Below are 14,162 nucleotides of genomic sequence, written 5' to 3' on the forward strand. Positions count from 1 at the left end.
TAATAAACATGAGTAAGTCTCTTATTATTTACTTATATACTTGTTTTCATATAACGTATAAACATTTTACTAGTTAGACTTTTTCCAAACTATAATTCCTGACTAAATGTATAATCAAGTGAAACATTATGAAGTTTCAATAACAATATGCAATACTATACCATTCAAAAGCTTGATGTAAATAATATAAATTTAACAAATAAATGTAACTGTAACAAATGTAACAAACAATGCTGTTCTTTCAATTAATTCCCCCGAAAAAACCTGGAAAAAAAAATATTCTCAGCTCTTTTCAACATTAATAATAATCTATTAATATGAGCACAGAGATGTTTAGTTCTCTGGTGACAAGAAAAGTCATGATTGCCTCCAAAGGCAGCATTTGTTACAAAGAGACTTTCACTGATGCACTACTTAAAAAAGCCAAATCTGCAACCTTTAACAAGTTAAACAATGCAAAAGTTTAAACACTTTGCATGGAAAATTATATAAAAAAAAAATGTTGTTTGTTTTTAGCAAACTGATTTTGATATTGATAACTGCTGGTTTTGCACATTTATTTAATGTTTTGATTTATTTATTTAGAAAGAATGTCCTCAGTTTACTTTTATTTCTGACTTGATTTTCAGGTGGAAGAAGTTTCCATGGGCTATGCCTCCAGAACAAAATGTTCGGAGTGATTGCAGAAATTGTATAACATTTATGGTCTAATTGTATATGTTATGGAGTAACTAATAAATCTTAAGTGGTGAAAGGATATTATGTGTATAATATGTATTATGGTGTTAGGTATCTAATAGGTTTCTCACAGATGTGTGTGCAACGGTGGCGCATACATTGGCGGTGGGCTGTAAGGTTTGCGCGCCCGCGCGTGTGTGTGTGTGTGTGTGGGGGGGGGGGTGTAGTACTCATAAAATTTCTTCAAGGTTGGCAGGTATGTGCATGCTAAGATGAAAAGAAATGTGTTTTATGTGTTACAGTTGTGTAGTGAGCAGCAAGAGAGCCGTCCGTTACTGAGCCCTTCTATTGATGACTTCCAGAGTGAGAGCAAGAGTGATACATCCACACGGCCAGTCACCTCCAACACAGCAGGTTCTCCCATAATTATTGCTCTGTCATCTGTTTCTCCTCTCCTTCTCACTCATCTGCTCTTCTTCTCCTATCCTATATCCAGTTGGTGTTCCTTGGCATTTACTTTTAGTCTAAATGAATCCTTTAAACTCAATTTTTTTAGGAATTAGTTTTTCACTATTCATGATTGAAAAGTGTATATTACCTAAGAATAGAATATCTTGAAGGATTTTTTTGTTTTTTGGTTAATAGAATAAGAGAATACAGGTTTTAATTTTGGATGACTCTTACTGGCAATGTTTTGTCTCTAGGTTTGTACACAGGACTAGACTTGGTGGACTTGAGTGAACCTTGTGAGAGAAGGTGGAGTTGGGACAGATGGAGTCCCTGTGGGTCTCGAAAGAATGGTTTCTCTAAGAGTGGCCTTCACAAGAAGAAGACTGAAGAGACTGAGCTGCTCCAGGTGGAGACAGAGGCATCATCTCCCAGCTGTTCTAACCCTGAAAGAGCCTTATTAGATTCAGGTATATAGCTTGTTAATGAAAGACACTTTGGCATTGTTTAAATTCACCATAAGTCAGTTTAGTTGTCAATTTAGATTTTTTTTATTTGCACTAATTGTATTTTACTATTGTACTTTGGTGCCATCAGAGGTTACTGAGACTTAAAGCATTAGTTCACCCAAAAATGATGTCATTAATAACTCACTCTCATGTCGTTCCAATCCAGTAAGACCTCCATTTATCTTCAGAACACAGTTTAAGATATTTTAGATTTAGTCCGAGAGCTCTCAGTCCCTCAATTGAAACTGTGTGTACGGTATACTGTCCATGTCCAGAAAGGTAAGAAAAACATCATCAAAGTAGTCCATGTGACATCAGAGTTAGAATTTTTTGAAGCATTGAAAATACATTTTGGTCCAAAAATAGCAACAACTACGACTTTATTCAGCATTGTCTTCTCTTCTGTATCTGTTGTGAGCTGTGTTAATTTTGGCAGCCATTTTTTATTTAGTCTTAGTCTTAGTTTTGAGACAAAAATAATTAATAGTCTTAGTCACATTTTAGTCATTCGAGTCTTTCATAGTTTTATTCTAGTTTTAGTCGTCGAAAAGTCATTGCATTTTTGTCAACTTTTAGTCGTTACTTTTAGTCAGTAGTTTTAGCCAAATTGTTTTATATGTAGTTTTCAAATTAAAATAATCATTAATTCTTCTCTCTTTAAACCCGATCAATTAAGCTTATGAGAAATTTGAATCAAGGACTGAATTTTGAAATTTTTGGGGTGAACTATCCCTTTGACAGAAGTGAAAAAGGAGCAACTTATAAAACTATTATAGCATATATATATATATATATATAAGAAGCACAATTAGACAAATACAATAGAGATACAAATTAAACTTTTTCAGATAATGTAGGTTTTACTTAACATGTATACATTTATTTAACATCTTCTGTTGGGTAACATTAATGACAGATAGGTATTTAATTTGGAATGCTGTCGCTTTAAGACGGAAGGCATGCATGAAATACTGACACACGTTCAGTTTTCATTCACCTGTTCATGTTCACTTAATCCATAACCTACTGTATTTACATGATATACTCTACATGATAAACATTTGGACTGTTGTGTGTGTTTGAGCGCTGAGAACTGAGAGAGAGAGCACTTCTATCAGCTTATTCCGCCTATCCCGCCATCACTAACTTTAAGTTAATCGACAACGAATTGTGACTCCCGGGAAAAACGAGACGTCTGGTTACCTTATCCCTACCCCTTCGGGTGCTGAGGCCTTTGTTTCAGATCGCTAGTTCACGTTTTATTAGTCTATCCGTCCACTGCAGCTGCTATACTGACTAGATATGCAAAAGCCCCTTCCTTATCTGATTGCAATCCAATGACATGGATGCACATTTTGAAAGACAATAGCCTATAGGAGACGTGGCATACACTATATTAAGACGTGGCATACACTTCACTGTCTCACAAGTCTTCACTGTTTTAATTCTATCTATCTATCTATCTATCTATCTATCTATCTATCTATCTATCTATCTATCTATCTATCTAAATAAATAAATAAATAAATGTGTGTGTGTATATATATATATATATATATATATATATATATATATATATATATATGTATGTATGTATATATTAGTGGTGGGCATAGTTTAATGTTTTTAATCTAGATTAATCTCACTGTGATCTTGAAATTTATCTAGATTAATCTAAATTAAAATGGCTCATTCGAATTCTGCCGAAGGCAAAAATGTTTTTTAGATGATAGTATACTGATTTAGTTACTACTTTGACATGACAACTGAAACTAAGGTCTGTCTCCAGAATCACACCAAGATTCCTGAGTTGATTTTCAGTTGTTTGACCCCTAGAGTCAAGGTATTCATTCACCTTGAAAACTTGAAAGTTCTGGCACATCCAACTATTAATTTCACCAATACATTGGCACAGGGAGTCAATGGGTCTGTAGTCATTTGGAGATAAGGCTAGGTAAATCTGGGTATCATCAGCATAGCTGTGATAGGCAATTTGGTTCTTTCTCATTATTTAACTTAGTGGGAGCATATACAGGCTAAACAAGAGCGGTGCAAGAATTGAGCCTTGTGGGACTCCGCATGTCATGGACGTCCACTTAGACTTATGCTCTCCTAGACTCACATAATAGCCTCTCCCTTCTAAGTATGACCTGAACCATTTGAGTACCATCCCAAAAAGCAGGACCCATTTTTCCAGTCTCTCTAGTAGTGTGTTGTGATCAACAGTGTTAAAAAGCAGCACTGAGATCTAGCAATACCAGCACTGATATTTTGCCAGAGTCAGAATTTAAGCGAATATCATTTATTATTTTAATGTGTGCTGTCTCTGTGCTGTGATGCGGTCAGAAACCAGATTGAAAATTGAACAGGTATCCATTTAAGTTTAAGTATTTTTTCAGCTGACTAAAAACTACCTTTTCTATAGTTTTGCCTATAAAAGGAAGATTAGATATTGGTCTATAATTGCTCAAAATTGTGTTATAAAGATTGCTCTTTTTCAGGGAGTTTGAAATATTTTCAGAAAGAAGTGAGGCGTTCACCACTTCTAAGGGATCTGCTTCTAAACAATTAAGTACAGTTTTGAAAAAAAATGTGGGAAGTTTGTCAAGATACCAGGTTTTAGGTGATTCACTATTTCATCAAAATTTTTTGCTATCAATTGCAAGTAGACATAGTATCTTTTTGATATTGTTGCCAAATCTGTCTGACCTCTGCATTGCTTTAGGATGTGCCAATTGCCTTCCTGAAAGGGCTGGACGATTATGGCCTAAAGTCAAAACCTTGATTAATTGAACATTTTACCTCGATTATTTTGTTGCTGTTTAGTTTTTTTGCCCTCATAGTTCACTTACAAGGTTTGTACTGTAAACAGGGCCATAATTGGGGTTTGCGGGGCCCCGGTTTAGGTTGTACCAAATAACCTGAAATAACTGACATGGGAAAATTACGTCGGTTAGAGGTTCTAAATTTCGGTTTTGATTACTTTTCGATTAATCGTCCAGCCTTACTGCCTGATATTGATGATCTTCTCAGAAAAGAAGGAAGCAAACTCATTGCATTTGCTGTCTGAGTGCATTTCACTTGGAATCTGACTTGGGGGGTTTGTCAGTCTCTCAACAGTGGTAAAAATAGTAAGAGTGTTGTTTAAGTTACTGTTTATAAGGTCTGAGAAGAAATTCTGTCTAGCAATAGCTAGTTTCACATTAAAAGCATGAAGGCTGTCTTTATAGATGCTACAGTAAATTTCAAGTTTCATCTTCTGCCACATCTGCTTGGCTTTTCACTAGGGCTGAACGATATATCGTTATCATATCTATATCTAGATATGAACTTTCAAGATATTACTATCGAAAAAAGCAATGATATACACGATATAGATTTCCCCTCTCCGCGCTCGCCCTGCATACAACTCTGGCAGTCACAACAAACATCAGTTTTACGAGTGCCCTTGACTGCACCGCTAAAGCCAGCGAATAGAGTAGAGTAAAAATTGAAGTTACTTACACAATGTGTATCTGATATGAATAAAGCGTGTTAAATTATAATGGAAAGGAATATTACCTCTATTATCCTAAAATAACTCTTCCATAGACATCAGTGTGTATTTTACAAACTCTAAATGTATTGTTTTTTTAGTACTTATGTGAATTTATATGTTTGAAACCTAAGATAAACAGTATGTGGTTCTGAAAAGTTGTGATATATGACAGCTCTGAGCGCGCCTGTCTCTGGCTTAATTCATCTTCGGCCGTTCCAACGTCTATGCACACTGTACAGAGACAGCGGATAAATTAGAAAGAAATAAAATGAGTGCGGGAGATAATGCGGCCATTGGCAGTGCAGAATCTGACTTGGTGCCAAAACATAAATCATCTTCCATAATTTGGAATTATTTTGGATTCAGAAAAGATGATGTAAACCAGAGTGATGTGTTGTGCAGGTCGTGCTTAGCAAAAGAACACGTAGTCATATCGTATTGTATCGATATCGAGATATCTGGCATAAAAATCGAGATATGAAATTTTTTCCATATCGTTCAGCCCTACTTTTCATAGTCTGAACTGCTGTTGATCTTCTGCAAACTGATTTCTGTCCGTTTGTTTTCTTACTAACTATTATTGGAACAATATCATCAATAACATTCTTAATTTTTGAGTTAAAGGAGTCAAGGAGAATATCAACAGAGTCTGCAGAAATGCTTGGTGTTAAAGATATAACCTAAGTACACTTGTGTTCTCGTTTATGCATCTCCTTCTGACAGAGACAGGTCTATATACAGTGGTAGCAGAGATCAATATATCAAAGAAAATACAGAAGTGATCAGATAGTGCTACGTCCTTAATAACAATGGATTAAATGTTTAGACCCCTACTGATGATTAAATCTAGAGTGTGTCCACCTTTGTGTGTGGGTCCATGCACATGCTGAATCAGATGTGGAGAGAGAAAAAGCATGGAGAGAGATCAAAACAAAACGCTGGTCACGAATAAAGAAAAACAAGGATTTTGAAATAAGCCAAGAGAAGACTGGTTTTACTTTTCTCCTACATCTCAGAGGAGCGTGCACGATGCATACGAGTAGTAGACTGTATACTATACAGAATGTCATGGGAGTGATTTATGGCTTTGACCTTTGGCCCCTCCCCCACATGACATTGACCTTTTGACCTTGACCTTTGGCCCCTCCCCCACTCGTCTTTGACATTTTGGCCTTAACCTTTTGACCTTGACCCCTCCCCGCCTGACTTTGACCTATGAACTTTTAATGGTGACAGGTGTTGCTATGACATGTTTGTAATAAATTAAGGTTATACATCATCGGCGTGAAATGACACCATCCGTGAATAATCGGCAGCTGTGACTTGTCATCTGTTTCCGTAATAGATCATGTCATAAGGGATTATCCTAATGACGAGTGTGATAGAGAACCTGTTTGAAAAATAGACACCAGCCCTCTGATACGTGACTATACAGTGCAAGGTGTCCATTAGGTGAAAGATAAATCTTGTCTGTGTGTGAAAGATTTTATGGTCTGTCTGTGTGGGGTGGGCTTTCCCCTCACCAGCGGCAGCATTGGATTGGATTCACTTAGATAAATAGGATCCCCCTCAGATTTATGAGGAAATCAGAAAAAGAACTGTGATATAAATGTATTTATTTATTTATTTTAAAAACATGTGTCCCAAGCTACAGATGTAGTCCCTCATTTAGGAACGAGCTCCTCATTTTGTCGTTTTGGCTTGTCATTCTCTACCTGGTTCTGTCTCCGCTTCACGCCTCGTAATGCCGTGTAAATATCACAGTCATCCAAATGACAAAAAAAAGCATTACCATAAACAGTGTATTTTGCGACACCACAAAATAAACGATATAGCATAAAATGACACGACAGACTTTTTATTTTGTCCATCCAATATATTTTGTCATATCGCACAGCCCTATAACTGGTGTTGTTCTATAACTAAAAGTGTAGGCACTTGGACCAATTTTTTTGGACCAGGCTCTCAAAATTGATAGACAAATAAATGTTGTTGTTAAATCAGCACTGTTTCAGTTTAGGATGATTGCAAAAATAACATATTTTCTTTTTTTTTAATGATCTGGAAACTGTTGTTCACACATTTATTTAAACAAGATTGGATTATTGTAATTCACTGTATTTAGGCATCACTCAATCTTGTTTATCTCACCTTCAGATGGTCCAAAATGCTGGAGCCAGACTTGTGACAGGAACCAGAAAGAGAGAAAGTATCACTCCAGTTTTGATTAGTTTATACTGGCTTCCTATCAAGTCTAGAATTCAGTTTAAGGTACTGCTATTTTTGTACAAATTCATGCCAGGTTTGGCACCATCTTACTTTCACTCTGACATTCTTTCTATGAGACTAATAGGCCTCTAAGGTCATCAGATACTTTATTGTTGTCGGTACCTATAACGTGCTTGAAACTAAAGGAGATGTGCATTTTCTGTGGCAGCACTAGGCTGTTGAATAATTTACCATTCATTGTACAGTATATAAGATCAGCCATCTCTGTCCAGGTTTTTAAATCGTTACTTTAGACTTACCTTTTTAAAACGGCTTATGGTCTGGAATAATTGCAGTATAACAGTTTATTATGTCTGATTTTATCTTTGTTATAAATTTGTGATTGTTTTATATTGTTATTTGTTTTATTTTTTTTTTGTGCAGCACTTTGGTCCACTTAGTCCTTATTAAATTTACTATATAAATCAATAAATGTAAACTAAACTTTACAATATGATGCAAAATTTCACATTACTAAAAAATTGGACAATGTGTTTTTATTATGATTATGATCTACCTGGGTTAACCCAGACGCCATAGATATGGTAGCTGCATGAAACCCTATAACACATTAGGCAAGTTGTCCCTTATAATCTATGAAAAGGCTTGGATTTATGAAATTGATTTAAGTGTAAAGCTCTTTTAATTAATTTAAGAGGCGCTTATGATTAAATTTATAGCTGATTTAATCCAGGCTCTCTTAGTGTAATACATTTTTTTGCCCTCTATTTTTTTTTTTTTTTATCCCATTGGCCACTTCATCAGGAAGCAGTTACCCTGCACTTTAGCACTCACATCAGCATATTATCAGATTTAAAGAACTGGAACTAAATGGGTGGAAAATTAAGGAAATGTTTCAAACATTCATAATTTTGGCTTTTATGACACTGGTCCCCCAAGTAGGAATGTATTAATTTTTATTTCAGCTTTGTTGTTTGTCTCAAGCTTATGCTAGAAATGGTTTAAAATGTAACTGTACACTGACTTATTTTAACCTTCTGGAAAGCTTTAAAAACTTGCACTGTAAAGCTAATTTCCAGTAGATTATGCCTTAAGCTTCTGTAAGATAAACCATTGCCATGTTTTCCCTGTTGTACTATATTTATCATTCCACAGCCCAGCTGCTTTAATCAATTGCGAGCTGCAAGCTATAGCCTAGTTGAGATAGGCAAGCCTTAAGCTGTAAGCTGTATCCTTATCTGCTGCTGGGTAGCCTTAATCTACCTTTTGCGCCAATGTGTTGTTTCATTAAAGGCAGTTTGTGACAGCCTGTCAGTTTTATTTCCTGTTTCACTCTATATTCACTTTCCTGTCTCCAGCGAGCAGCTCACCCTTGGAGAAATGGGAGGAGGTGAGCCTTCACCCAGACGGTGCCTTGAATGGAGGGCGGAAGTTGAGATATGAGAGGAAGATGTGCACCTCCAACCATTCATCTAGAGAGCTTTTGTGGTAGGGACAGGTTTACACGTCATTGTGCATGTTATCATGGTATCCTAAACAGGCCTGATATGATATGTTTCCATATTAAGTGTTTAATGTAGTCACAAGATGTGCTTAACTGTTTTTGGAGCCATAAAGATCAACTTTGTTCTGCTTTAATAATTAATATGGGGATAAAACAAAAACAAAGTATGTTGAAATGTTACATTCTATTCCCCAAAACCATTAAAATAAGTTTAATAAGCCATTTATTGTTCAAAAGAACATTAACACATAAAAAAACAGCTCTGTCACTAACAGTGTGTATGTTGAATTATAAAAAAAATCTGTTCTTAAATACACCATTCCAGTATTATAAATGGAAGTTAATATTTTGAGTCCATTTTACATATTTTATAATTTTCTCTTCAAATCATCCTAATTGGCCTCTTTTTCTGTCTTTCTGGTAAAGCTACTGGCTTATAAAAAATGAATGAATACAAAGTGTTTTTAAGAGTATGTTCATTTATATTAGATGTTAGATTTGAGTTGTTTAATTCAGTTGCCTTTGTGAATCATTACCATTATTGCAAGCAATAATATAATTATTTACAGCATCTTGTCCTTTTCAGGTCTGCAGACTTTAAAAGCACGGAGTCAGACCCTGGGCTATCCCCTCAGGTACACACTAATGATAATTTGATCTCATTGTAAAAGACTAAAGAAAAATTCAATATTGATCATCATCTCCCCTCATACTCAGAAAAGTATTCCTGTGTGCTCTTAAAATGGTACAAACCCTTCTCATTAGGGCCTTCTGAGAACAAAATTGTTCAATTAGAAAGAATAAAATAAAATACTGGAAGTACTAAAATCCAAATAGTAAGCTGAGGTACCTGAGAAAAAGGCACATACATCTTTGTATATGACAGGTACAGAATGATACTATAAAAGGCCTTCCATGTTTCTAAGATGCATTTAGCTTTCTGTAGCAGTTATCAGTAAAATGACAGGGATACAACAAAAGGTTGGAGTTACACTGCTGTGGTACTGCTGTAAAAATGTTTCTTCACAGCCTCGTTCTTTGGCATAAAAAAAACAAAAAAACAATTTACCCTCACAGCACAGCATCTTCTTGACATGATGCTTTCCAAAGGAATCTGCTACAGTGATTGAGGGAGGGGGTGTTCAAGTTTTCCCGGGTCTGTGTACGCAGCAAGAGGGTGGGCATTATGCTAATGTTATGTTAACGGCTTGGGATTCGCTTTAAAAATACTTGTTAAAATGACTTTGAGTCGACTCTTTCTTTTGAGAGACAATAACTTTATACACGGTGCACTTTCAGATTTAAAACTTTGCAGGATGTTTTCATTCACTGTGTTACACACTGCATGAAAGGTACATAAAAAAATCCATGATAGGGGCACTCTAAATATAGCAATAATATAGACTGAAACTTTATACTGCAGACAACTTTAATCCTGCCTACTGAGGAACTGAGATCATGAATAATATACAATGGCCCCAGTAAGTATTCAATAGACCAGAAATTGTCTAAATGTCACTGCATTAGATAACAAAATCTCAATGAACGGACACACACTTAAACATTTCACAAAAAAACACTTGTTAGTCTTTTCATGATAAAACAATAGATTCACTGTTCAACTGTTTAAGACAAAATATTTCGATTCTGTCACAGAGTCACCGGCAACACCAGATTATCCAACTTCATTTATCTATGTTGTCTCCTTATGTTTGCTGACAGAAGATAAGAACAACAACATGCAAAACAATGCAATGTCAAGCAATGATCAGAACCTGGACTTGTTCACTGAGCTTGTGCAAGCTATTCACCAATCGCTTCAACTTCTAACGACCTCTCCTTCAGTATTTGCCTTACCCAGTCCCATGGCCTGTCCAGCAACGTACTCTGGTGAGGTTGAGGAATGCAGTGGATTTCTCCTACAATGCCCGCTTTTCTTCAAGATGTAGCCGCAAATCTTCCCCAGCGAATGGGCTAAGATTGCTTTATATTAATTCACTCTTGAATTAACTCGTCTTGACACACATTGCAATTGTCACGGTTCATGAATGCACCGTCTCCGGCTGTGTTGATTGTTTCATGTGGGTGTTACCGCTGATCGCTGCAGCTCATTCCAACAGCCTACTTAATGCCCTGTCTTTCGTCTCTTGTTTGTCAGATCGTTGTTTGAGGTCCTTGTGGTTCATGTCTGTTCGTCCTTCAGCGTTCCTGCTCATGCTCTGTTTCCTGTTCGGCCGCTTCTGGATTACTGCCATCATTCACGGATCTATCACCACCATCACCTCTACCAACGCATTCAAATCACCCACTCACCTGTCTGTGCTGCCGTCGAGGTCCCTGCGTCACTCTCCAACATCCATTCATCATAACCTCCCTTCAATAAACATCATTTACTTGCATTTGCCTCCTGTCCTCCATTGCAGCATCACAGCAATATGCATGATCCATATGGGATGCCATCCGCCCAATAATGAACTCACTTATGGCTTTTGTCACCCACTTTAGAGGTTTTTGGACAGACAGCCAACAATCTGTCTGTCAATGATCAACTCTTCTGTTTCGCCAAGGCCAATTCACTGTGAGTGATTATGCGCTGCAAATCCCCATTGTAGTGGAAACCAGCGGCTGAAATGAGACAGTGCTCATCACTGCATTCAAACAAAGGCTGAATGTAAACATCTATCAGCAAATACCCATTTATGAGGATGTTGTGGGACTTGAGAATTTCATCCAAAAAGCCATCTGCATCTCACACTGCCTAACAGCCAGCACATTGGCCCAACCTCATGCTTCTCCTTAACCCGCCTCATTATCTGTCACACCTCCAGCAACAAAACCAATGCAAATTGACTCTTACCACCTCACTTGTACAGAGCATCAATGGAAAATGAAAAATAGGCTGTTTCTGTACTGCAGATCTGCCTGAAAAAATGTCTAGCATCTTATATTTGCAGATGCCTCTTAGTCTGATTCATCATCTGATCTTAGTCTGTTCATCATCTCATGTATATTATAGTGTGTAACTTAAGTGTCCAGATATTTTTTGGGGCCACTGTATACTAAAAAATGTATATTGGCCAAAACTTTTAGGTTGCTTATTCAGCATGATCTGAGGTCTAAGATGGTGTTACAAAACGACTGCTGGTTGACCTTATCTGCATGTGTGTAACCATCTGTGTGTGCAGCGGTCCCAGCTAGGCAGTAAATTACTGCGGAGACAACACTCATTAGTGGAGGAGTTTGTTCGAGCCAAGGCTGCTGTGGAGGTGAGACAGAGTCCTTAAAATATACACAAACACACATGCTACCACAAGAAAATCACAGCTACTTATTCATTTGAAAGGTTTGAAAAAGGTCTTAAGTAAAATTCCAAGTTTTCATACCTCAGGGCTTACTCGCAATGTATCTGGTCACCTGAGAATTTCAGTTTCTTGCATTCTGTAAGGTCTGTCTCATTCTGTAAGTTAAGACTGCATAATTGGTGTATTTTTAGCCGAACAGTGCAGCATCAACAAAAATGTAATCTCAAAGTGGCTGCTTTGTGATGATGTCAGCTCTTATCTCTCTAGTCTTCCATCCAGAGATGCTTATTGGGCAGTAATATTCATAAGACATCCATTTTAAAGTGATGTGCTCAGTAAAGAAACCAGTAAAAAAGACCAGAGCGTCTCTACTGTAGCTATATTAAACGGTGACACTAAGATCCAATGAATATCATGATTCAAACTGTCTGAAGTTTTCTGCTTCCCTTGTATGAAACTACTGTAACCTTTATAGCACACTCAAATATATGTATGTATTATTATTTGATCAATAAATTATTTTAAAAGAATAATTAAATTGCACTCAATTTAAAATAATGCTTTTCCATTTTAATATACTTTAAAATATAATTGCTTCTCAGAATGATCCTTCAGAAATCATTTTCAATATGCTGATTTATTTTCAATGATGGAAAGAGTTGTGCTGTTTAAATAATAGTATTTTTTTACTGTTTTGTTTTTTTTACCTGTGATAGGCCTACTTCTTTGGGGTTTATTGATAAATAAAAAAGTAAAAAAGAACAGCATTTATTCAAAATAGAGATGTTTTCTAACAATATCAATATTTACTATCAATGTTTCTACCAATTTAACAATTCCTTGCTGAATAAAAACAAACAAAAAAATAAAAATACTGACCTCAAGCTTTTGAATAGTAGTGTATAGTTACAAAAGTTATATTTTAAATAAATGTTTATTTATTTATAAAAGAATCACAGGTTTTTAACATTGATAATAAATCAGCATTACATAAAATGTATTTTAAATTAAATAAATTTATCAATGCAATTGCTGGCTTGATGAACTTGCAAAAATATAAAATGCGACCCTAGACCAATAAAACAGTTTTAAGTGTACATTTTTTATTTTTTATTTTAGATTTACACAAAATCTGAAAGCTGAAAAAATAAGCTTTACGTTGATGTATGGTTCATTAGGATCAGCCAATATTTGCCCAAGATACAACTATTTGAAAATCTGGAATCTGGAATTTGAAAATCTGGAATCTAAGAAAAATAAAAAATACTGAGAAAATTGCCTTTAATGTTGTCCGAATGAATTTACGTTTTTATATATTAACGGTAAGAAATTTACAGAATATCTTCATGGAACATGATTTTTTTTTAATATTCTATTTATTTTGGCATAAAAGAAAAAATCTATAATTTTGACGCATGCTATGTTTTATATAGCTAATATATAGCCCAGCAACTTAAAGCTGCAGTTGGTAACTTTTGACGCTCTAGCAGTTAATAAACAGAACTGCTTGCATCTTGTGGAAGAACATCGTAGCCGGAACTACTTTTCTCTGTTTATGTCTATGAAAAATCACAAAGGTACTGGGTTACTCCGCCGCGGTACCCCCGAAGCAATCTAAAATAGTCTGAATATAAACACTTATTATAGGTGTACCCTAGTGATTCAGGACAAGCTAAAAAAAGGGTTTGGGAAATGGATTCATGGTGTACTCGCTTATTATATACATTTTTCTACATTTTGAACACAAACAAAGTTATGGACCGCAGCTCTGATTGGTTATTTTTTACCGGGAGCGATGTATTTCTGCAAATGGCAATAGGACCACTGGGAGGAGCCAGAGGAGCTTGATTTTTTTCATAGATTATCTGTCTCATATTCTACTGTCAGGACATAATGACAGGTTTAACAAATATGTCAAAAATATATATTTACAAAAGTTACCTACTGCAGCTTTA

At 35.8% G+C, this 14,162-nt stretch overlaps 1 protein-coding gene across 3 annotated transcripts in view; it reads left to right on the forward strand.

The window, feature by feature from the left end:
• LOC128022630 (PEX5-related protein-like) overlaps window positions 1–14,162 on the forward strand; it is a 56,936-nt gene that overhangs the window by 23,754 nt on the left and 19,020 nt on the right. For all 3 annotated transcript variants that reach the window (XM_052610368.1, XM_052610385.1, XM_052610377.1), the window contains 5 exons: window positions 981–1,092; window positions 1,383–1,595; window positions 8,760–8,889; window positions 9,492–9,540; window positions 12,091–12,171. In XM_052610368.1, coding sequence (XP_052466328.1) covers window positions 981–1,092; window positions 1,383–1,595; window positions 8,760–8,889; window positions 9,492–9,540; window positions 12,091–12,171 — 585 coding nt within the window. The remainder of the gene's footprint in view (window positions 1–980; window positions 1,093–1,382; window positions 1,596–8,759; window positions 8,890–9,491; window positions 9,541–12,090; window positions 12,172–14,162) is intronic.

The sequence above is a fragment of the Carassius gibelio genome, chromosome A2, assembly GCF_023724105.1.
Source record: "Carassius gibelio isolate Cgi1373 ecotype wild population from Czech Republic chromosome A2, carGib1.2-hapl.c, whole genome shotgun sequence".
NCBI classification, from domain to species: Eukaryota; Metazoa; Chordata; class Actinopteri; order Cypriniformes; family Cyprinidae; genus Carassius; species Carassius gibelio.